This window comes from Lipotes vexillifer, unplaced genomic scaffold (genome assembly GCF_000442215.2).
Source record: "Lipotes vexillifer unplaced genomic scaffold, Lipotes_vexillifer_v1.1 scaffold948, whole genome shotgun sequence".
Taxonomy (NCBI): Eukaryota; Metazoa; Chordata; class Mammalia; order Artiodactyla; family Lipotidae; genus Lipotes; species Lipotes vexillifer.
The window spans coordinates 2,300,869-2,325,707 of NW_006793764.1; the positions used below are offsets into that span (position 1 = coordinate 2,300,869).

General features: G+C 42.1%; 1 protein-coding gene across 1 annotated transcript in view; it reads left to right on the top strand.

Moving 5' to 3' along the window:
* Positions 1 to 24,839, top strand: part of PGM5 (phosphoglucomutase 5) — a 193,260-nt gene that overhangs the window by 125,609 nt on the left and 42,812 nt on the right. The window contains exons 9-10 of the mRNA XM_007466766.1: positions 11,980 to 12,115; positions 15,627 to 15,810. Coding sequence (XP_007466828.1) covers positions 11,980 to 12,115; positions 15,627 to 15,810 — 320 coding nt within the window. The remainder of the gene's footprint in view (positions 1 to 11,979; positions 12,116 to 15,626; positions 15,811 to 24,839) is intronic.

Below are 24,839 nucleotides of genomic sequence, written 5' to 3' on the forward strand. Positions count from 1 at the left end.
AAGTTCGGTTATAGTCTAGAGGCCTGGAATGTGAGGCTGATGATTACGATCAAGACCCTCACCTGCCACCTACAGACAAGCCACATGGTCTCTCTGACCCCTTAAATTCCAGCCTGTAAAAGTCAGCTGATCACAGGAGCTCCCCATCTACCTTGGGATATAGTTCTCAAAATTAAGTGACCTAATTAAGGAAGGAGAAAGCAGAGAGATGGAAAGATTTTAGACCTGAGACTAGGGAGACACTTCTAAAACTTATCAAAGCTTTCTCTAGTGGAGGCCGTTTTCAGTGCCCCTGGGGCATGGAGCTGTGTACCAACTAGGAAAGCATAGTTTAGTGCCAAGAAGCCTTGAAAATATGGATCTGCCTCAGGCTCAGGAACGCCAAGCTTTTGCCCAAGAGAAGGATATACCCTAAGTGGAAATTTCCCTCAGGGGAAAATCAGCTGGCATCTTGAGCTCCCAGAACTTTCCAAGGTAACAAGCTGGTGATAGGATCAGAGTTCAGGCTTCTCTCCTGTGGAAAGGTGCAGGTCCTGGACAATAGGAAGCCTATATTTATTGCTCTGTCAAAGAACCAAGGTCATTTCAGAAGCCAAATCATCTTTTGTGCTAAAACCAGATATTCATCCACTTCCTGGGAAGGGCTTTGGAAAACTCTTTTCCGAGAGAAAGGAGAACATTTTACAAATCCTTAAACAGAAGAAAGCTGTTCATCTAAATGGCATTCTGACTAACTTTCTCAAGTTCCAAATTGGAAGGAATCTGGACTTGTTCCCATACACAAAAGGGGATGTACTAAAATACTAAAACTAAGAGCTAAAAAACCAAAAACTTTGAGGTTTGGGGGCAATTTGTTGATGATGCTCTATTGGTTGCTCTCATTGTCATCAGTTTTGTAAGAAGTCATACCATCTGGGGAGTGTATGAATTATCACGCCAAAGCTTGTCCCTTTACAGATAACAAAGAATTGCTCTGTTTGTGAATGCCTGGAAGACCTCCAAGCTGACCACCATCTTGAGTATTACTATTGTTATGTATTTTTAAAAAGTTAATGTCAATAGCCATATAAATTTGCCAAATAAAATCAGGCAATAGAACAATGTTTTCTCTTTCCAAGAAAGTGCTGTCTGTTGAGTTCTTCACAATAATAACAATTATCTTTTTAAATGAGCACTTAGTATGTGCTGGGGGCATTGCTAAGCCTTTTGTATACATCCATCTCTTTCTGGAAATTTGGAATTGAATCCAGGTCTCCTGGCACCAACGTGGCTTGTCCCTCATCGTCACACCAACTTTTTTCACCGTGAACTCTGGAGTACAGTCTGGTGCTCTTGACGTTGGCTATTTTTATATCTCTCCAGTCTCTAGAACAAAAGGAAGAGGCCCAGAGTATGTATGTGTTTCAATCACAGGAAATCTCAAGTATCTTTCCAGTCTTTTGAGATTTTTCTGGATCCCTCTGCTTGCCATGCAACCGTAAATGCCCTGAGGACAGGGGCCACGTCTCTCTTGCTCAGCTCTATTTCTTATATATATGATAGGCTTTGAGTGATTGTGGGTTGGATGGAAGGATGGAAGGAAGGAAGGAAGGAAGGAGGGAAGGGAGGAAGGGAGGGAGGAAGGCTGGAAAGATGGAAAGATGGATGGAAGGAAAGAAGGGAGGAAGAAACAAAGAATTTCCATTTTGGTATTTCTTCTTTGCATTGTTAGTAGTTATATTTTTATCATTCTTGAGTGGTTGTATTTCTGGAAATCTGGGCATTAGGGTATCCCAAGATTTGGGAGAATTCATAAAAACAAAACCACATAAATATAGACCAGTTGGAAGGCGGTGAGGGAGGATTTTATGAATGATATTAAAATTGGAATTATATAAAATTTTGAAATAAACTTTTGGTACTTTCAATTATCACATCATTATTAGCACAAATTAATAGCGAACAAAGTGCTTCTAGGAAAATTCATTCCCAAGACCTGTGTTAATGAACAGATTAAAAAATTTAAATCCTGTTAAGTATTTATAATTCATTTTATTAACTATTTATTTCCTGCGGGGGGTGGGGGGGGGAGTGGAGGCTGCTGACAATTACCTGTAAATAGCCGTGTTCAATAGTGGCCAGGTTCCAGCTTTAGTGATCTTTTGTATATAAACATCTTCTTACAGCCTTTAGCAGAGACATTCTCTGCTCTGTTGTCTTATGGTTTATATTACTGACTTACTCTCCGGTTGCTTTGTAAATGGACATTTTATTTTCCCTAACAGTTAAACAGTATATAACACTTTCAAGTTCCATACCTGCTTCTTCGTCTGTATTTCACACATGAACTATGTACATCCTAACTCAAGATTAGGTTCACAGGAGTGCTGTTGAATATTGAATAGGTTTAACTGTCTCTTATTTATACAGTTATTTTTATTTAATACCAGATTTTTTTAAGGTGCAATAAAGGAAAGCTTTAGTTCGTTCCCTATTTAGATAATCATTAACTCTACATTTGGCAGTTTTCACATCTGTCCAGTCTCTAGGCCAGAGAAGGAGGCCCATATATCTGTGAATTTCAGATTTTTGAGGTTCTACCACATTTCTTTCTCTTATTTCTGGCCGATTTGTGTAAATTTGGCTGGGTAGCAGATGTGACGTGAGGAGGCTGAGATGACAGCATTATCAGCACAAGGAGAGCAATTTCTCTGCTGGGCAAGTTGAAACAGGCTGTGTGCACATGTGCAATTCAATCTAGGCTGGGCCAGAGCACAGAGGTGCTGTGATTGACACTCCCCAAGAGCCTCCTTGTAAACTCTGAAAACTGAAACTCTCTTCTGGACCCTCTACAAACTCTCAACCCCTGTGCTGGGAAAGAGAGCTCCCACCTGGAGTGGAAAGAATGTCTCCATCAAATACAAAACAAAACAAAACCTTTTCTTGGGGTCGCCACAGTTCCAGTTCCACTGACCCTTTCAATGATGAAAAGTGGCAAGAGGGGGTGCTGTGTGACACCAAAGTGTGGAGCAGAAAGAAAGGAATGGGGCCTCCCTCTGAAGCTGTGTCCACACTTACCCGTGCATGCTGGGACTGGGAATCCTGGGAAATCATTCTTCAATCTTCACGGATTGAAGAATTCCGAACAGACTAAGGGTTTCCTTTCACAGTGTCTACTAGGGGGCTTTTAACAAGGGCGCCCATCCCTTGGTATTTTAAGATGCAGTCCCTAAAGTTGTGCTTTGAGGCTTCCCCTGCCGCTCTCTCCCAGGTGCCAGGTAGCCCCACTGAGAACAAAGTACAATGCCTAAAGAGTGACAGGTCCTCAACCCTGTGGTGCAGGCTTTAAACCTGCTGGAGAGATTTCTGGTTCAGCTTATGACTAAGCAAGGAACAATTCTTAGAGAGTTGTGTTGTTTCCGTCAGCACTGGAGACAAAGAAATGGGATGGGACATACGAGTCAGGAGGTCCCACTGTCCCGTACTTTGGCTTGCTCCTGTGAGGGACAAGCGTCAGCTGACCAGCCCTGACGTAGTTAACGCTTTCTCCTCCTCTGGGATAGATGGGATAGATGGCCTGGCTGCTGTAGAGCTTGTGTTAATGAAACAGCGCTAATACTTGTTATTTATTGAGCATCTCTTGAGTGATAAGTACATTCTTAGGGCCTCCTATATGTCATTTCACTGAGACTTCTTGACTCTAAAATGAGCTAGGGACCATAATGACCACAGATAAGGTAATTGAGGCTTAGAGAGGAAAGTCGAACCACTGGCCAAGTTCACACGGCAGAGCCAGGATTCAAACCCAGTCTTACTCTGCTGCTCCTGTTTAAGGACATGCCAAAGGTGTCCTTTTCTCCCATCTGGTTAATTCTTTTAGATGGGGATGGAATGCATGCCAGAGACGTGGAAGAATGGTGTCATGTAAGCAGCACAGCACCAGGAGATGACAGTCCCAGTTAGACCCAGTTAGACCTTGACTCCCCCTCTCTGTCATTGAACTTCCTTACACAGATCACTTCTCTGGGCCTCACTTTCCTCATTTGTAAGCTGAATCTGTTCAATGGGATGATCTATAAAGTTTTTTCCCATATATCTTTTTAGGTTGCTTCTAGCTTTTGGTGAGGAGTGAATCTGATGAATCACACTACATACTAGAGTTTCACCTAATCATTCATTTACTCATTCAATGAAGGTTTACTTTGCACCTTCTATGAGCCAGGGCCAGGATAGAATGATGAGTCATTTCAGATACGGGTCCTTCCCTCATGGAGTTTACAGGGTGTTGCAACGGTCAGGATACTAGCCAAGAGCCCGGCTGCATTATTGTGTCAAACACTATTATTATTATTATCATCATCATCATCAAATTTATTGTTACATAGCATCGGGAGCCAGGATGCCCACAGCACAGCATGAGCTACACTGTCGGTTACTGCCATCCTACCTTTACTGAGCTGACAGCTGGCTCTGACCCGCTTACATGCAGGACAGCTTTGTTTTCCAATTGTAAACATTTTAGAGCATTAATTGTTTAAGAAGCATTTCTTTTTTTTTTTTTTTTCTTGTGGTACGCGGGCCTCTCACTGTTGTGACCTCTCCCGTTGCGGAGCACAGGCTCCGGACGCGCAGGCTCAGCGGCCATGGTTCACGGGCCCAGCCTCTCCGCGGCATGTGGGACCTTCCTGGACCGGGACACGAACCCGTATCCCCTGCATGGGCAGGCAGACTCTCAACCACTGCGCCACCCAAGCCCAAGAAGCATTTCTTTTTAAGCATGGAAAAGTGACAGTTTTCCCATAAGCCCTGCTTTTTGGCCAGATTTAAAGAGCTGAACATGAGCAGTTTGAGACACGGAAAAAAACCAGCAAAAACAACAACCTGTCACAGTTCAATAGCATGTTCTCAAATCTCCGATTCCCTGCAAGGGGTGCCTCCCAGTGTTCCCTCATGACTTCACTATTTTGAAAAGACAAGTCCTTGAGTGGATAAAAAGAGGATGGAAAGAATTTCACTGCAAATTAATGAAAACTTCATTTGTAAATGAAAAGGGTAAATCGATAGGAGAGAAGTAAAGGGAAATTTGGCAACTTTTCCTGAATGTCTAGTGTGAGGAGGAAAAAATACCAATCCATCACCCAGATCTTCAGAAGGGTTGTCTCAGGTCTAACCACCTGGGGCATTTTATCTGCTTCATTGCAGCTCCTGAGGACCCCTGGCTTTACTGGGCATTTCCAGCAGTGGTTATATCCACAGGCGTTGGAGCCAAACTGCCCAGGTGTGAATCTTCTTTTCACCCCTTAGTGGACATGTGACTTCATACAAATGATCTAACCTCAATCTCTTATCTGTAAAGAGAAGCTATCAAATTGTCAAAATTAGATAATAGATGTATAAAGTACTGAATGAAGTGCCTGGTGCCTTGCTGTTATTCTTCCAAAAATGGAATTTATCTTGCTGTGTAATTCTGCATCAAGAGCAAGTAAACAGGTATATTTCCTATCGTTTCTGGCTCTAGGAAATATGTGTGCTTAGGTACGTGCTGTATATGCACATATCCTGAAAACCGTCAGGAACCTCTTTAAGCAAGTGGCCTTCCTTATCAGCTGGCCAGCCACCTTGGTATGCATGGGATGGAGAGGTTTCCTGGGACATTGTTCATTTCCTGCTAAAATGGGGAAAGTCCCAGGCACACCAGGATGAGTTGGTTACCCCAAATTTGGCAAGGCCCTCACAAGATTTCCAGACAAAAGGTGGGGGAAAACCATGATACTGAAGCTGGCTCAGGTGAGAGGGCCCCCCCCTGACTAGGGCCAGGGGCATCCATCGAACTAGAGACCAATGACCACTTTCCTTTAGTGCCAAATTTGGGCAAATAGAGGAAGAGGCCTAATTCACTACCCCTAAGTAATCTGCCCCCGATATGGGACTGTTTTGAGTAGGCTTCTCTTAAAACAGTGGTTCTCAACTCTGGCTGCTCATAAAAATTACCCAAGGAATTAAGATATATATATACTGATGCCTGGGTCCCATTGCCAAAAATTTTGATTTTATTGGTCCAGGGTGGGGCCTGAGCATTGGTATTTTTAATAAGTTCTTTAGGAGATTCTAATGGGCAGCCTGGGTTGAGAACCACTAACTTATTTCTAGCTTGGAGTTGGCAACAGGTGCATAATGATTTATATTTTCCCAAATGACAAATTCAGACTTTCCTGATCTGAGTTTCAGCTGAGATGACTTGATCTTTTAGTAACATGTGTGGTGTTTTATTGAGTTGATTTGCCCGTGCTGGCATTTCCATTTGAGGAAAATTCCTTTGAGATTGAGTACTCTCTTTTTTCCCCCCATTTCTTTTATGTCAGTATACTTACTGGTGTACTGCCTAGCTCAAAGTAATATGGTTTTAAAGCTTGAGAAAATTCAAAGTCTAGTTTTAGGGAATAGAAGAGTAGGGATGTTTCTGATAAGAAAAAAATAGACCTGTTTTTGGTGTCAGTTTTTCCTGGAGTTGTGGCAGGGAGAGCTGAGCCCCTTCCTTCTGGTATCTGGGTGGGGATGACTGCTTTTCCAGGCTGGTCAAAGCAAGTCTGAGTGGGCTTCGGGCTGGGCTAGCCTGGATAGAGGAAGGACAGTTGAGTGGTACTTACAGGCTTTGGAAATATGGGTTAAAGCTTCTTGCAGTGTTCTGAACCAGGTGGCAAGCTCTGGCTGCACCACCAGCCAGAAATCCAGAGGAAGCAAACTTCAAAAATTGTACTGTATTATTCAATGCTAAGGAGAAATGAGCTATTAAGACATGAAAAGACATGGAGGAACCTTAAATGCATATTACTAAGTGAAAGAAGCCAAACTAAAAAGTCCAATTATTTGATAATCTGGAAAAGGCAGAACAATAAAGATAATAAAAGGATTAGTGGTTGCCAGGGGCTACGAGGGAGGGAAGGATGAATAGTCAGAACAGAGGAGTTTTAGGGCAGTGAAACTGTTCTGTATGATACTGAATGGTGGATATATGTTTGTGAACACGCATAGAATGTACAACACCATCAGTGAACCCTCATGTGAACTATGGACTTCGGGTGATGATGTGTCAGTGTAGGTTCATCATTTGTAACAAACAGCCCACTCTGGTGCAGGATATTGATGGTGGGGAGATTGTGTTTGTGTGAAGACAGGGACTCTTACGGAACACTCTGTTCTTTTCATTCAATTTTGTTAAGAAGCTAAGACTGCGCTAAAATATAAAATCTATTAAAAATTGTACAGGCAAGAGTATGCATGTATAAATATTAGTGCCAAAGAATTTTTTTCTGGAATCTCATGTTCTAAAGATGGAGCAGCTGTGAATATATGAAGTAAAAGAGCTATTTTATTTGTTTTTCCCCAAACAACTGTTTAACTGTTCACAGAGTGTAGAGATTTTGCCTGGGAAGATAGGGAGTGAAACACAGGCTGAGTGAGCCCCTCTTCGTGCCTGGTCAGCAATAGTAGAAATGCCCTAGGGGCTATTGGGATGAATCTGAAGCTTTGTCCTTGCTAGTGGAGTCTCCCTGTGAGGTGAACAAAACATATCCCCTAAGCCCAGCTTCCCCCAAGCCTAATGTTGACAGCTCAGCAGTGCACTGCCTTCCCTGTTCTCATTTTCTGTCAAGTCCTAAAGCCTTACAGTACATCCTGAACCTAATCCCAAAACCTGTGAGCCCCACGAGGGAGTCATATACAGTCTCTATGCTCTAAATAGCTATTACTCAATCTAAGAAATGGGATGAGCAATAGGTTCAAAATTCATCACTTGTTCATCAGTGGTGTTGATCCCTTTAATATCCCAGCTAACCCTTGGTAGATGGGATTTCATGTTTTCAAATGTGAATTTGTACACACTGTTGACAACTTTAAAGTTTTTATTTTTTTCTTATAATGAAAATAACATACATTTATTGTGGAAATACTGCAAAGGAAAAAGAAGCAAAACATCCACAATTCTACTGCTTCAGAGATAACACTGTTAACGGCTGGGTGTGTATCCTGTTGATAACCTGTGCACACACATAAATACATATCTAAATGTGTTTTTCTACAAAAAAAATACTGAATACTCTTTTTTGGTAACCTGATTTTTTAACTTTTATTAAAATTGGATGAACATCATTCCATGTGTTACCAAAGATTCTTATTCAATATTTTATCTATCTACACAAGTTTTTGTATGGATTTTCCACAATTTCCTATTCTTTAACAATTAGTATTCATTTTTCAACTTTCCCTCCCTCTTTTAAAAACAATTTTTTTTCCTTTTTATTATTTCTTCAACTTTCTCTCTTCTTTAAACTGCTTTAGTGAATGTCCCTTTGACTAAAATTTAAGAAATAGAATAGCTGGGTCCAAAGCTGGTTGCTATTTTAAGGCTGTTGATTATTATTGCCAAATTATTCCACCAAACTGTACACATTTACACTGGTACTTTGCTAGTACTGGGTGTTCCCCTGCCCCTAGAACGCTTGCTAATTTGAAAGCCCCCAAATGGGATTCCATTTTATGGACTTTTCTTTGACTGAGGTGAGATTGAACATTTTTTCAAATGTTTTTGACTGTTAATATTTTTCTCTTGAAAATTGCTCATTTGTGCCTATCCACCCAGTTATCTATTGGGGCTCCTCTTTTTCTGATTAACTTATAAAAACATTTTTAATATAAAGTCTGTTAGTCCTGTCATATATAGTGTCAGCATTTCTTGCATCCATTTTCACTCTGTTTATAGTGGGGTTTTAGGAAACCATTTGATGCCTTTGTATTTTCTGCACTTCCTGTTGAATTTATCTGTCACGGATACAGCATTATAGTTCACTTGCCTTAGAGTTATTAAAAGGAGAGTTGTTTCCCCAAAGCCCCCTCTAAAGCACATTATGAGAGTTCAGTGGAATCATGTGTGTGTAATTGCAAGTCATCAGTGTCTCTATCCCCACCTCAAACAGCTGTAAAGAGCACAGTTAATTTTGCTTGATCATTGGCCCCTTATGAATCTGGGCAATGTTTAACTTGCAGGTGAGAATATCCAAGCCAGTTCACAATTTACTATGTGGCTGGCGACAAAGGGTTGAGGTGGCAGTTTGTGTGGGTTTTTTTTTTTTTTTTTTTTTTTTTGATTCTGCTAAAATAACTTTATGTCTCTCTCCCCTAAGTTATGACATCTTAGCAGATGTCAGACTTCTCATCTAATGGGTCTGTCTCTAGGTAATGTAATCCAGCTGGAGATTCAAAGTATGCAAAGCCCGTGTTTTAAAACAAAAAGGTATTTCTCTCTAGACAGTAAATAAAAGTGATTTTTTTTCAGCTGTAAAAGGACAAAGGATTTTGAAATTATCCCACTGGGCAGGACTTCCTAGACTTGTTTTTTTGCACTAGGCCATGGAGCTAACCCAGCATCTTCCAAATTTCTTCCATTTTTGTAGCAGTGTGCAGAGTTCCTTGGATGGGAGTAGAGTCACTCCATGCTGTGATGATTAAAAGCCCAGGGTCTTCTCAGGCTAGAAGATGTCTAACTAGAAGATGTCTGGTTCTCACAACCAGACATCTAAAAGTGTCATCAGCAGACCATTGACCAGTGTATGGGGGAGTCAAAGACTTGATCATTTCTCCTTTTAAGTATCTTCACTGTCCTCTCAAGGTTGTATGTTTTTCTTTTTGAGGAAAAACTTTTAACATTTAACACTGCAAATGTACCAAGAAGTATAAATGGTCCATAGCTTTGGTGAGAAGTTCTCAAAGCTGCCTAACTTAACTAAGGTATTGTTTCAGCCCATTTTCAAAGTTTAAACAGTTCTGTGTCATTGGGTCTTCCTTTCTGAGTTTCTATGTTTCATAGCCCTGAAACCCAAGTACTGTTGTCCATTCTTATTGCTCTATTGCAAGAAGAAATGATCCAACCCCTGGTCCCAGTCTCCTGGTCTTAAGACTTTTCTGTAGCTAGAGTCAGAGGATAAAATTAAACGAATGACTGAGAACAATTTGCCTCAAAGCACGTTTTGAGGAATCAGCACCAGGTTGGTACTTTATGTGAATTACCAATAAGATCAACAAGACAACCACTTGTGACATCCCAGTCATTGATCTAAATACCTGGGCATATTTAGTTACTTCGTCATGATAGTAACCCATGAGGGAGGGGCTATTATTTCCCTATGTTACAGATGAGGACAGCAAGTCAAACAAAGGTCAGTGGCTGAGCCAGAATTTGAATTTGAACAATCTGACTCCAGAGCCTACCCACTGAGTGTGATTAAATTCATATGACAACCCAACAAGATGGGTGATGGTGTCCCCATTTTACAGATGAGAAGCTGAGGCTCAGAAAGGGTAACAACTTTGCGATAACTTCTCACATTCCGGGGTAGTAGAAGAGTTTAGTTTTAAACCCTAATTCCAAAGCCTTCCCCATGCTTTTTCCATTATATCACCTTTCTTGCACTACAACACATTCCTTTGTATTCAGGACAGAGCTTACAATTGGCCAATAGACAGATGCTTAAATGAGCCTCCAACATATTCCTCTGGGTTCTTTTTGCACAGGAAGCTACCTGTTTAGCCTGCACACTTTATCGTGTGAATGCCACAATATGAGCTGCCTCTCTTTCTATGTAAATAGCTAGAGGAATAAGCTTCCCAGTTCCTTCCTGCCTCGGGGACTTTGTGCTTTGTCCCCAGATCTCTGCATGGCTGACTCCTTCTTCTCAGGTATCAGCTCACATATCATCACTTCAGTGGGGCTGACCCTGACTACCTGTATTCGTTTCCTAATGCTGCCATAACAAATTACCAAGAGCTGGGTGGCTTAAAACAGCAGAAATTAATTTTCTTCTAGTTGTGGAGGCCAGGAGTCTCAAATCAGGGTGTTGGCAGAGCCATGCTTCCTCTGAAGTCTTTAGGGGAGAATCTTTCCTTGCCTCTTTCAATTTCTGGTGTCTCCCTGCCTTCCTTGGCTTGTGGCAGCATAATTCTGATCTCCACTTCTGTCTTCACATAACCTGCTCCTTTGGATTTCTCCTCTCTGTGTCTTCTCTTCTCAGAATACTTGTCATTGGATTCTGGGCCCACCTGGATAATCCAGGCTGATCTCACCCCAACATCCTTAACTTAATTAAATCTGCAGGACTGTTTCCCCAGATAAGGTCACATTCACAGGTTCTGGGTGGCCATATCTTCGGCAGGTAGAGTGGGGTTAGGGAGTACCCTTCAACACCACTCTAGGTAAGCTGCACTGCTCTAGTAAAGAAGTCTTTGCTGATATCATGCTCTGTGACATTATCACCCCGTTTAATTTTTTTCATAGCTCTTGTCCTTATTTGACACATGTTTTTCTTTCATCTACTTTTCTGTTGCCTCCCCGCCTACTTGAATTCAAACTTGTTGAATAAAGAGCTATCCTGTTCACTGCCGTATCCCTAGTACCTAGACCAATGCTTGGTGTACTGTAAGGATCACCAAATATTTACTGAATGAACGATACCATTAGTCAGATGTGATGTCAGCTTGGCTCTTGGATCCTTTCAACAACTTCCAGGATTTTATTTTACTTTTTGATATTGTTTTATGTTATTTGAATTTCGGTTGCATATTTTTAGAAATGCAAGTTTATTATGGGACCTGGTATTTTGGGTTTTTTTTTTGCAGTACGTGAGCCTCTCACTGTTGTGGCCTCTCCCGTTGCGGAGCACAGGCTCCGGATGCGCAGGCTCAGCGGCCATGGCTCACAGGCCCAGCCGCTCCACGGCATGTGGGATCCTCCCGGACCGGGGCACGAACCCGCGTCCCCTGCATCGGCAGGTGGACTCCCAACCACTGCGCCACCAGGGAAGCCCTGTGGGACATGTTTTTCACACAATAGATAAATATATCCTACCATTTCAATGTAACACTCAAGTGCTAACTGGTCTTCATAGTTCATTTAGCTTTAACTTTTCCCCCATGAACAAATCTTCAGCAGACTGTTCCTTTCTCCCATAGGCTCTGATCACCTCCGGGAGAAAGATGGCCTCTGGGCTGTCTTGGTCTGGCTCTCCATTATCGCTGCCCGGAAGCAGAGTGTGGAGGAAATTGTCCGAGATCACTGGGCCAAATTTGGCCGCCACTACTACTGCAGGTGAGAAGGACAAGTGTCTCCGTATGGACCCTGGGAAACTGCTCTTAGAGAAGGTTTTTTTAAAAAAAAGTGGGCTAGAACCTTAGGAGGGAGGTATCTTTCAGGAAGATCTGAGGAGCACAGACGCTAGAGCCAGATAACCCTGAGAGGTGGTAGGAGTGGTTTCAAGGAGTACCCCTCCCCTGATGACACCCCTCTGTCATCTTTTCATCCTGCCTGTACGGTGGGTAGCCATCCCCAGAGGGAATCTGAACTACAGAACCTTGAAAGGTCCTTTGGTGGCCATGAAAGTTGTACAGTCAGACCGGGGGCTTTCCTTGTTGGCTTTCCACCCATAATTATCAAGGAAAGGGAGGCAAAGACAGACGCTCCCACTAATGGCCCAAACCGTGACCAAGATGCCTGAGCTGGCATCCTCTGAAGGGACCACATGGCTCAGGAGCCCCAGATTTTGCTAAAGTTTTGTCCCCATGAAAGGAGTTACAGAAAAAAGAAATATTACCCGGGGAAGGAGGGAGGGGAAAGGTCAGTGGCAAAGAGCTTAGGGTTGGGGGTTTCTACCGCTTTCCTCTTGTTGAAGCAAGCGATGGGGGCAGAGTCTTCTGGCTGTGTGGCTGCCTGCTAGATATGCTAGTACCAAGCCATGGTTTAGGGGGAGCAGTGGTCGGAAAGGATGTTAACTGTGGAGAATGTGGGATTAGGGCAGGGAATCCTTGGGTAGTCTCAGCGGCTCTCTGTGCACTAAAAACAGAGACGGTGCCTCACTGGCTTTGCTTATGAATAGTTAACTACTTTGGATGTTTGGTTGCGTTTCAAGAGCTTAAGGGACAGAAAGAAAGCTTTAGACTTCCCTTATAAGGTGATTGTTTCTTCTCTTAAGAGGTCATTTACTTAGATAAATATCAGAGAATAAGGAAGGCTGTGACAGTTTTCAGTAAAATCAAAGAGACTGCAGTACTGTGGGAAATGTAGACAGCGCCATCATATTCTTGGTTCCTGTTTAGTTAAGAAGGCTGAGGATGTGACAGCCGGGAAATCACCTCAAATTATTCATTGTGTTATAAAATAAGGACTCTCAAGGCAGGTGGGAACTTGTTTTATTCACTAGTATTTCTAACAAGTGCCAAAAATCCTGATCCGTGTGGGCTTTTTTGGCATACCAAAGGGACCAATTGGCACAGCAAATCGTTTTATTGCCTGAAGCTGCTCCAAAAAATCCAACCTGATAAAATATATTATGACTGCCAACCTCTGGCTTAGTGAGATCGCTTTGAGTCAGGGATGTGTTCCTCATAATTTGTGGAATGACTATCTAGCTTTCTGCCAGCATTTTGAAGACATGGTATTATGATAAGTGTATTTGTAATATAGTTCATTTTTTTGTGGCCAAGAGGTTACATGACAATTACTTTTTTCATAACAAATACCATATTAGAGAATATAATGCAGTGGAGATATAAATTCTTGTAGGACTTTGAATTATGTTTCAGATTTCTGTACAAGGAGATCACAGAGATAAAGAAAAAGGCAGGAGGGAATAGGTAGAATGAAACTAAACATTTCCTTCAGCCTCTGGGAAAGGTCGGTTAAAAGTGCTTGTGAAAGAAAATGATTTCTAGCCTGACTGTTTTCTTGGTGGGGAGGAGATAATTAAACAATTTTGGCTTAACTAATACTGAGCAAGTTGGATCTGAGAACCCAGATGATTTTCCTTGTATGAGTGGACCCCAGAAGGAATTCTCCATTTTGAAATTTCTTTCCTCGAAAGTGTGTTGGTGGTGGTGATGGTCAGAGGGGTTTTTGGGGGTTAGTGAGGGGAAGGTAGGGCTAGAACCTGCATGTGCATGAAGATGAGCATTTGGGCAGCTGGTCTGATGACCTCAGCCATAGACTGGATGTGACCTGTCACATTAGTGTATTTTCTCAACTTCTGAATCTCTTTCAGGGCCTCTCTGTCTCCTGCTACACCCTCTTATCCCAACCTCCTGCCCCTCTCTGCTTGGCTAGGTTTTACCTTCCCAAAAAGTAATCTTTAAAGAGAATCTAGGATTAGAACACACACCTTGTGTAAGAGAGAACAGAAGAGAGGGGGGATGCAGGTGCGGGGGACCCATTGTTAGCCACAGTATCATTCCTTTTGGCCAATACCCTGTTGTCTCCTGAAGTCACAAAAGATCTTGGGTGGAAAAAAGTAGTAACAACTATTCAGATCTTCCTTCTTTAGTTCACTGTGAGAACTCACCTTCTTTCCTGTTTACAGAGAGCCCAATGTGAGATCCCACCAGAGCTGCATGAGCACAGCTGCCCCACCTAGGGCTTCCTTCTTAAACAGAGCCCCCTGGGTGTGCCATAAGGACTTGGTCAAAACCATCTGACATCGGGAAAGACCCTCCAGTTTCCTTATGGTAGTGACTAAGAATTAAAGTAATTAATAGTTTTAAGCACTGGTGTCAGGCATTGTGCCAACTACTTGGTATGCATTATCATATTTAAACTCCACAACAACAAATGAGATAAGTTTTATTTTTAGTCTTTTTTTTTTCCCTAATCACCTCCCAGCCCCATTGTTATATTTGATGTTCTTGGCTAGGGGGACCTTCTTTTTAATGGAACAATTGTGATATTTCTTCCAAGTTTCCAAGAGAGTTTTATGGTACATTGAATTCCCTTCCTCCTTCCCTCTTCCCCTGCCTTGATTCCTCTCTCTCCTTCCTTTCTTCCTTCACATCCTCCCATCTTTCATTCCATTACTTACAAAAAACACTACTTGTCAGAAGCAACAGAGAACAAAACAGGTAAGATCTCTACCCTCCTGGAGCTTACAGTACTCAGGGGCAAAGACAAGAAATAAGGAAACAAATATATAAACAAAGTAAATACAGATTGGGATAACTACCAAAAGAAGAAATAAAGGATGATAAGAGGCGGGGGAGAGATAGAGGGAAGCTACCTTAGATGACTGGTCAGAGAAGGTCACTTTCTAGAGGTAACACTAAATTTGAAAGCCGAAGGAGGGGAAAGTGTCAGCTATTTGAGTAGCCTGGGGAAGATTGTACCAGGGAAAGGAAACAGATAGCAAGAGCAAAGGCCCAACGAAGGGAAAGGGCAAAGTGTCTCTGAGGACTGGAGAGGGGGCCCATGTGGCTGGAGCATAGTGAACCAGAGCGAGAGTGGGACAGAGTCAAATCAAGGACGTGGGCAGGTCAGATCCCACAGTGCCTTGTAGGCTGTGGTTAGGGTTTTGACTCTTGCTGTCAACGTGACAGGCATTTTTGGAGGGATTTAAAGGAAAGGATTGGCACGATTTGATGTTTACAAGATGATGCTGGCTGCTGTGTGGGGAATGAATGGAGGGCTGGCAGGGGGAAGAGGGGAGACCAGCTGCAGATGCTTCTCTGTGCTGTTCTTCTTTAAACAAAACCAATGATTAAATGACCTTGAGAGGCCCACCCAGCTGCTGGTTCTCTGATTCGATTTGTGTTTATCCTGTGTCCTGCTCCCCCCTCTCCAGGTTTGATTACGAGGGGTTAGAGCCCAAGACGACCTATTACATCATGAGGGACCTGGAGGCCTTGGTCACAGACAAGTCCTTCATCGGCCAGCAGTTTGCTGTGGGGAGCCACGTCTACAGTGTGGCGAAGACAGACAGCTTTGAATACGTGGACCCTGTGGATGGCACTGTGACCAAGAAACAGGTACTTGCTATGAAATTGCCAGAACAGGTTATCAAACAGAGGAGGGGTGGTGTGCGGTGGGGATGCAAAATATCCTACAACTGGAGAGCTCTTCAGCGATGATCTACTCCGAGCCCTTCATTTTACAGATGAGAGCCCTGTGGCCAGGAGAGAGGAAAGCCCTCGGTGAAGATTACCTACCTACTTAATGGCAGAGAGTGGATTAGAATACAGGGCCCTGGCTCTCTGTCCAGTATTCTTTCCACTTGGTAACTGATGGGTCAACACCACAAATAGATTTAGACCCAACATTTCTTTCTGAAATGTTTGCAGCCTGCAGTCCCTCTATATAGTGGCCATGACTGGTGACAGATTCAGAAAAGTTTCCAAGAGCAAGGGATCCCTTTCCTTGGGACCCCCAGGTACAGGGATGTTTCACCTTTTATTACCTTATGTCATTACCTTATGTCAATGATAGGAGCTTAGCCAGATGGGTTTGTTACTCCTGGTAGGGGAAGAGACAATTGGAAATTTTGCCCCACAAACCCAAAAGTAAGACTTATGGTTGAGAATTATATTAAATGAAAGATAAGTGGCAAAACCAACCACAACTTTTATTATGATCTCATCTCTGTGAATTGTATGAGAGATGTTGAAAGCTATTACCATTATTTTTCTTCTCGGTTTTGTTTATTTATTGGCTATGGCAATGTTGGCCACTCTGGGAGCACATTTTAACATTTATAGTCTAAATAAGGCACTGAGTAATGTTAAGACAAGTTCCATTCTAAAATCCCCAAATTCTTATCTTCTTATACGTGCTTCACCAAGTACAGACAACAAAATAAATCAGAAGCTGTAGGCTTTAGGGGACTAGATGTAACGGTAGATATTGCTTTTTTTATTTTGACTAGTGTTTCATACATAGTCCTTGCCCTAGGGTCCCCTGACTTGCCGATGTTCCAAAGCCCAGTACCCTCCCGTTACTCTTGCTATATTCTCCCTCTGGTCTGCTTAGTTTTGTAGTGATCTTTCATCTCTATCAAAATGTCAGTCTTTCATTCTTGAAGGCCTTCCATGGCTGGACAAATTCATTACAGTCTTACTTTGGAAAGGTGTAGGGTAGTGGAGAAAATAGTGTTTAAGAAGTTTGAAGACCCAGAATTGAATCCTATCCCTGCCACTTATTAGTTGGGAAGGTTGTTGGATTTCTTTGAGCCACAGTTTCTTCCTCATCTGTGAAACATCTATCTCACAGAGTTGTTTTAGAAATAGAACGAAATAGCATATATAAAAACTCCTAACCTTTACACAAGGCTTTGTAGTTGTGATTTGTTTTGCACAAGGATGCTTTCTTGTAGAATGGATTGAATTCTCTCCAAAATAATACCAGTGAATCCCTGGAGATATGAAGCCAGCCCACAGCACATGTGCATCTTTGAGCCTCCATGTCTCAGATAATCTATTCCAGTTTGGTACCATATTTTCACTTCTGTTTCACACAGGGTCCTCAAAACAAACTTCCCTAATCCAAGACTTATTTTGTTGTTGTTACTGTAGAATTTAAGAGTCGTAAAATACATGCTTTCTAAAGTATCCCTGAGAGGTTTTTTGTTCCCTGATGAGGAAGGCTTGAAAACTATTCCTTGAAGGGAATGTCTAGTCATTGGTAGGTTCTGGACCATATCAACTCATGCAGAGCTTGTTTGTTGAGCTCATTTGTTTTGCTGTTAAATCTACTAATGCTCTACCTTGTTTTTCTTCAATGCACTCAGCATTTGGGTGCTTTTTTTTCTTGGCTTTTCTTTAATCATTCATACCAGGCTAATTCCTCAACTGGATCTCAAGTTTGGACTTCGATTTATTCTGTGTTCCTCCCCTTCAACCCTGAATATTGGTTTCTATTTTTACTCTGGCCTTTATTGATGTTTTCCCCATACTCTTTCATCTGTCCTCAAAGGTGACCATAAATAGATAAGTGCTACCGGGACCTGCTCTTGGCAGTTTCTCAAGTAACAAAGGAAGGGTAGTTGTTCATCTTCCTGGATTCCAGGACCCAAGTGATACCTTCATTAGCTGGTGGCCCTGAGTCACACTAGAGATTCTTGCTGGTCTGGGTTTGGCTCAGTGAGGGTTTTGGGAGATCAGTTAACACTCAGCGGCATCCCTATTGTCAGCAAGCCACAGATGGTTCTTTCACCACAGTTGGTCCTGTTGGAACAGAGGGGAAATTCCTCCACAGGTGTGGCCATTGCTAATCTTTCACCACTGAGGACCATGTTTCAGCACTCGTGGGATGTCAGTATTATCAGCATTCACCTCAGGGGACAGTTGAGTCTGGGGCATAGTTTATGCAACGTTGTTGCAAAATAAACTATCCATTCCTAAAAGACATATTTGAATTTAAATAAACTAGTATTATTTTTAAATAGTCATAAAGTGCTTTGGTGCATTCATTCAGTAGGTATTTCTTGAGAGCCTATCAAATACATAATATTGGTTTTTTTCATGGTGCAGTTTTTTAATATAAATATATAACTGCTCTATTGAGATATAATTCACATAATATACTGTTCACCTATTTAAAGTGTACCATTCAATGGTTTGTAGTACATAGAGAAAGTTGTGCAATTGTTACCACAATCAATTTTAGCACATTTTTTTATCAACCTCCCCCAAAATAAGCCATCTACTCTTTAGCTATCATCTCCCTTCTAACCCCTGGGAACCAATGATCTACTTTCTGTCTCTATAGGTCTTCCTATTCTGGACATTTCACATAAGTGGTATCATATAATATGTGGTCCTTTGTGACTGGCTGCTTTCACCTAGCACAATGTCTTCAGGGTATATCCGTGCTATACCATATATCACTACATTCATTTTTATTGTGGAATAATAATTCCACTGTGTAGATAAACTACATTTTGTTTATCCACTCAGTTGATGGACCTGTGAGGTGCTTCTACTTTTTTACTCTTATGAATAATGCTGCTGTGAATATTCATGTAAGTTTTTGTGTAGATGTAGGTTTTCAGTTCTCTTGGGTACATACCTAGGAGTGGAATTACTGGATCAAATGGTTAACTCTATGTTTAACCTTTAAAGAAGCTGCCAGATAGTCTCCAAACACAGTTGTACTATTTTACACTCCCACTGGCAGTGTATGAGGGTTCCAATTTCTGCACACTTCCACCAACCCTTGTTATTATGTTTTTTCAATTATAGAATACTGTAACTTAAAAATAGTCTACTATATTATGGGTTATTTCAAAATTAGGATACAAGGAGACTTAACCTCCACAAGGAGAAACAGAAGTATGCATCACCTAGCAAAACCAAAAGGAAACATAATAATGTAACATCTCTGTTTGCTGTCGGAGGCCGATTGCTATGGTTTCTCCAATGTTCTGTCATGTTGGAGTCAGACAGACATAGGTTTGAAGGCTGGCTTTGTCACTGCCTAGATTTGTGACTTCGGGCACAACACTTCTTTGAACCTCAACACAGTGAAGGGGAGGGGGAGGGCATGCTGATAATTACCATATAGGGTTATGGAGAAGGTTTTAGGAGAAAGACTTATAAAGCCCCCAGGCACAGTAGCTAGTACTCATTTGAGGCTCAAGAAATATCAGTTCCTTCCCCCTTATCAGAATCCTTAACTTGACTGCATATCAGTCTGAGGAAAGGGCATGAGTGGCATTTAAGTGTATAGGCTTAAAGTCAGATTGTCTTGGATTTGAGCTTCGGCTCTGCCACCTCCTGGCAAGTTACTCAACCTCCCTGTGCCTTTCTCTCCTGTCTGTGGAAATAGGAATAGTACTTGTGGCTAACTCATACGGCCATTGGGAGAACTCAATCAGATAATATATATAAAGTCCTAGTACTTAATAAACATTAATAACTGGTTAACTAAAATAAGTTATGTTAAAAGAGCATCCTTGGGAAAGAAAGATTTTGGCATTTAATGAACCATAAATGATAAGCAAAGCAGTGGGGAAGAGCATACAACAACAACTTTGCAGGGTGTCACGCGAAGATACGGGAAGGCCCCATCAGTTTCTGAGCTATCTGTGAATTGATTCAAACTCACATTTCTCTGCCTCCCCCCACGGCCCCCCACCCTCCATCACACATACATTTTGCTTCAGAAAGAAAAAGGTTTTTTAAGGCAGCTCTGTCCCCTTTTTGTCCTTGATTTGAGGTCAGAGTCAGGAAACAGACTGTGGGGAAAAAAAAAAGCTGTTTTACATGTATCTCTAGAGATAAAGAAGAAATGCTTCTCCATCCAAAATGAAATGAAAATCCTGTTCTGGTGATAAGCCATCCCTCCCACCCGCACCCACCATCTACTCCACTCCTATGGAAATGTTCATCAAAATCTATCCTGCCGGGCTTCCTTGGTGGCACGCGGGTTCGTGTCCCGATCCGGGAGGATCCCACATGCCGCAGAGCGGCTGGGCCCGTGAGCCATGGCCGCTGGGCCTGCGCGTCCGGAGCCTGTGCTTCGCAGCGGGAGAGGCCACAGCAGTGAGAGGCCCGCGGACCTCAAAAAAAAAAAAAAAAATCTATCCTGCCTGTGAGATCCTGTGGAGGTCATTCAAAGAGCAAGAAGGAACCCCCTGAAGTACTCATCCCCTGATGTGAATTCCCAGGGACCTCACTGGCCTCACTGTGGCCTGTCGGGTCTCATGGAATTTACTATGGCTGCCTCCAAGTGTCTGATATTTTTGTGACCTTGGGTGCCAGGAGAAAAGTTGATGTGTGTCTTCCATTAAACAGAACCCAAGAGAGGCTCTGATTTAGAAATAGCAATTGAGAGGCGTGGTTCAACAATTGCAGCTCGTCTTTCTGTGGTCCCGTGAGGATGTGTCACTTGTTATTTTCTGGTAAAATCTAGTCACATGAATGAGTGATGATGGTTTCTTCAAATACGAGTGGGAAAAATAGCTGGTAGCTACTGTGAGAGTAGGGGAGCAGTTGGATCAAACTGCTGACTAATTTAAGAGGTTCTTGATTTATGCCTTATAAATAGATGGGAGAGATGAGGAAAGGTTAGATGGCTCCTTAAGGCATGAAGAGTGGCCCAGTCTTTCCTCAAGGATGGATTCATTGTGCAAATATCAAGATTTTCCATGATGCTTGGCGCGCTCTCTCTTCCCTCAACTATCACTTTCCCCGGGAACATTATTAATACCCAGATTATCTGTTAGTGTTTTCCTCCCCATCTCATCCTTCTAGCCCTGACTATGAGACTCTCCGGCTTTGGGAGAAGGGATGCTCCAATGCCGGTGCTGTGAAAGAAAGACGACTTCACAAATGGTACCAGCACTGAGTGATGGCATATTGCCACCAGGGTGGGCATCAGTCCAGAACTATGACCTGTATTTTGAAAATTAGCTTTGAAATGAGAAACCTTGATACTTCAGGAGCAATATTTAACCAAACAAGTCTCTCTTTATGTCTCATCCAACTCCTTTATTTCTATTTAATAAGATCAAAAATCATTAACTTCTATGAGTGCTGAAGTCATTTGCAAGTAAAAGTTCAGCTGATATTAAAAAAAAAACTGATGTAAATAAATGCATACCAGTTAGCTGATGTGGAAAACCAAATCCAATTTGATTATGTCACACTAACTTTGAGCTTATTAATACCTCTTCAAGTTATGCAGGCTGTGTGGAAACATTTTTGATGTTGTCCTTAACCTGGAAAAAAGAACCATTTGAGATTAGTTCAGAGACAAAGCACACTTTGAAGACTGATTCTGAAGTCAGTTTGCTTTTAGTGTTGTTATTTTAATATACAAGAAGGTGTCTGTACTTCTTAATTTTGGTATTTAGAAATAATAAAGAAAGTGAACTGGCAATCTTGAAATCACATTTCAGTCTGACATGTGGTGATTCAATATATACTGTGGTGCTGCCAACTCCTGGTCAACAGATATAGAGAAGTTTACTGAGGCCTCGTCTCTGGTGGCCTCACATGAAGGCAACTGAACAGTCTTAGCTGGAAAATCTGGGGCCCCAGAGGGGCTCTCTACTCAGAGTTAACTGGTCATCCTTTAACTTCAAGCTTCAACTTTTATTACATTCCAATCAATGAACCAACTGAGAGACTGTCATATTAACAATCCTTGTCTTATAATATGCCATTTGCTAGAGTGTGCTTTGGGCATCTATAAGTAGAATTTAAGAAATCACTTCAGTCAGACTGGTTATCCCACCTACGGAATTTAGCTGAATCTGAATGTTAGTACCTATTAACAGTCCTCCTGTGTTGAGTGACAGAAATGTTTAGGGAGTGAGGTGTAATCGTTAACTGTATACTGTGATCAAACCTGGGTTAAAAAATCCTTTTTACGTTGCACGTTGTGATGTCTAAAAAAATTTCCCTTAATAAATACACCTTCCTTTCCCACCTTAGTACAGCATGGTGAAGGTAGTAGAAGTTTGATTCATTCGTGTCTGCATCCATTTAATGACTATTTTCCAAACACCTACCACATGCAGTCAGCTTCCTGGGCATTGAGGATAAAACAGCACACAGGACAGGCTAGCAGGGAAGGCAGACTGACATTAATCTTGTAATGACTACAGAGTTTGTTTAACAATATTACAGAGAAATCACTTATTTGGAAGTGCATAGCAGAAGGAACAAACCTAGACTAGGGCTCTGGAAAGCTCTCCATGGGGAGATGATACTTAAGCTGGGTCCTGAAGAATGGTTGGAAGCTGGCTCCGGCGAAACTATCTTATCAGACTACATGCTTTTCTTCCATCATATGTACTTATACAGTTGTTTAGCTTTCCAGAGAAAGAGCTGGGTTTCCTATGGGCAATCACATTCCCCATGGGATGTTACAGTAGCTGTGATTATGATTCTCAACTCCAGTGCTCATTCTACAACACTGTAGTTGTGGGAAATAGAGACAATTGGGCCTCTTAGGAGGATACCTTGAAAACTATGGATTAAAAAATTTTTTCCTAATGGCTACTTTTCCTATGATTTTGCCTATTTGCTTTCCAAGGACCAAATATATTTTCAGTGCTTTGTAATGACCTGTTGGCTGATTTGGAAACAGAGAGAGGGAGACACTGTTTTTGGTTAGTTGGGAAGTTCTGACTCCCCTGCTTCTGATTTGTTGGAGTTTTGTTATAATGAATTACCTTCTCCTGACGTAATTGATTGCTTTAGGGCTATCTTCTAAAATGTTGGTAGTAGAATCCTGCTAAGATGTATGGTAAGAATCTAAGCATTCTGGAATGGCATCCCAGTTACTTCCTACTGAACTACTAATGTCTGTGTGTAGTCAGGAGGGCAACCATCACCAGGAAACATAAATATTAAAGGAAAAAGCTGCAAACTATCACAGGAACTGAGGGAGGAAGCTACCCCTGTTGTCTGGGTAAAGTATGTCTGAATCCAAAATATCCCAGAACCGGGCCTGGTGTTGAGTGAACAGGCATCAGCAGCCATTTTGGCCATTTTGGCCAAAGACCCAGGGAAATGGAACATGTGTGACCTAGTTCCATTGTTCCAGACTTGATAGTTAGAATCTGGGTGAGGACTAATTTATGTCTTCACTTCCCACTTCGCTTCTCATCACCTAATGTGGTTTTTGCTGGATGTGTGTTGTAAAAGTGCACTTAAGAAGCCATTTGACCTTGATTTCCCCAGATAATTATTTGCAATTGTTGGCTCCCCAGAGTGCTGGTTGGTTGTAAAAAAAAGGCTAGATGAGAATTGCTCCTAAGGGTAGGGCAGCTGGGTATGGCTGTGTAGTCAGTGCACTGCGCAAAGGCACGGGCCCAATGCTGGAGGAGAAGCTAAAATCCAGACCAGCCAAGAGGAAAGATGCTCTCCTGTAATTTGTCCACCCAGAGAGGGCATTGCTTGTAATTTTTATGAGGGCATGGTATTCACTAGCAGCTGCCCAGCTCAGCCACTTGTGAACTCATGCTCACAGCTAACTCTGTGACTTAAACAAAGAAAAATGGGGTAATTCTAGGTGATATTTTTTGTGGCAAGAAATGTCTGTCCAATCCAAATCTTCTGCTTTATAAGCTGCATGCTTTCTTCTACAAAATATGGTTCAGATGTTACACAGTGATATTTTCACCTTGAAGCGTTCCAGATAAATCGTTGGGATTTCCTGTGGGAGATAACATCTGAGTTAATCTCACAGAGTCACTCTCTTCCAAGCCTGTCCTGTCTCCAGGTTCATATGCCTGGGGTGGCCAACTGACTGTATATGCGACATTGTACCAGATTTCAGGGCCATATGCTGTTTTCCCCTGGAACTCTTCCTAAGTCGGTATTCAGCTAGGTCAGATGCTGCCAAATAACTGTTGGTAATGTACAGTTCCTCCTTCCCCGCCTGGCTGCAACATGTCCTATAGTCTCCAAGCTCACATCTGGCAGCTCTGCTTGTACTTAGCAACTTGCAGATTTCCCTGCATTGATTTACACAAGGGCTTAGAAAAAAAAAGAAAAAAAAACAACCCAAGATTCATTTATCAAATGTTTATCAGATACCTACTCTACAAAAGGCTCTGTGCCAGTTTGCAGGACCATACAAAACATATGAGATATTGTTCAAATATTTCACATGAGAAGCAATGTATGGCTCTCAGAGGTTTCATATGGTTCAACCTAAAATTACAAGCCTGCAGTGAGAAGACATAGGCTGAAACCCTGGCTCCTCCATTTACTGGTTGTGTTACTTTGAGCAGGTTTTCTGACTTCCCTGTTCGTTTCAGTAAAAGGAGGAGACGGCCTGGATGACCCTAAGGTCCTCCTTTCAAGACCTTAGGATTGTAAATTGACCAGCCAGGAAAGAGAATTTTATTGCCAGGAAGCCAGTTCAGTGAGAGATATGGAGAAGATAAATGGTAACAGATCTTTGTGTTTAGTATTGATTTCAGAGGACATGGCAAAGTTTTAAAAATAAAATTAATCTTAATTCTGCCTAATTTAAAAATAAGTATGTAGGGCTTCCCTGGTGGCGCAGTGGTTGAGAGTCCGCCTGCCGATGCAGGGGACACGGG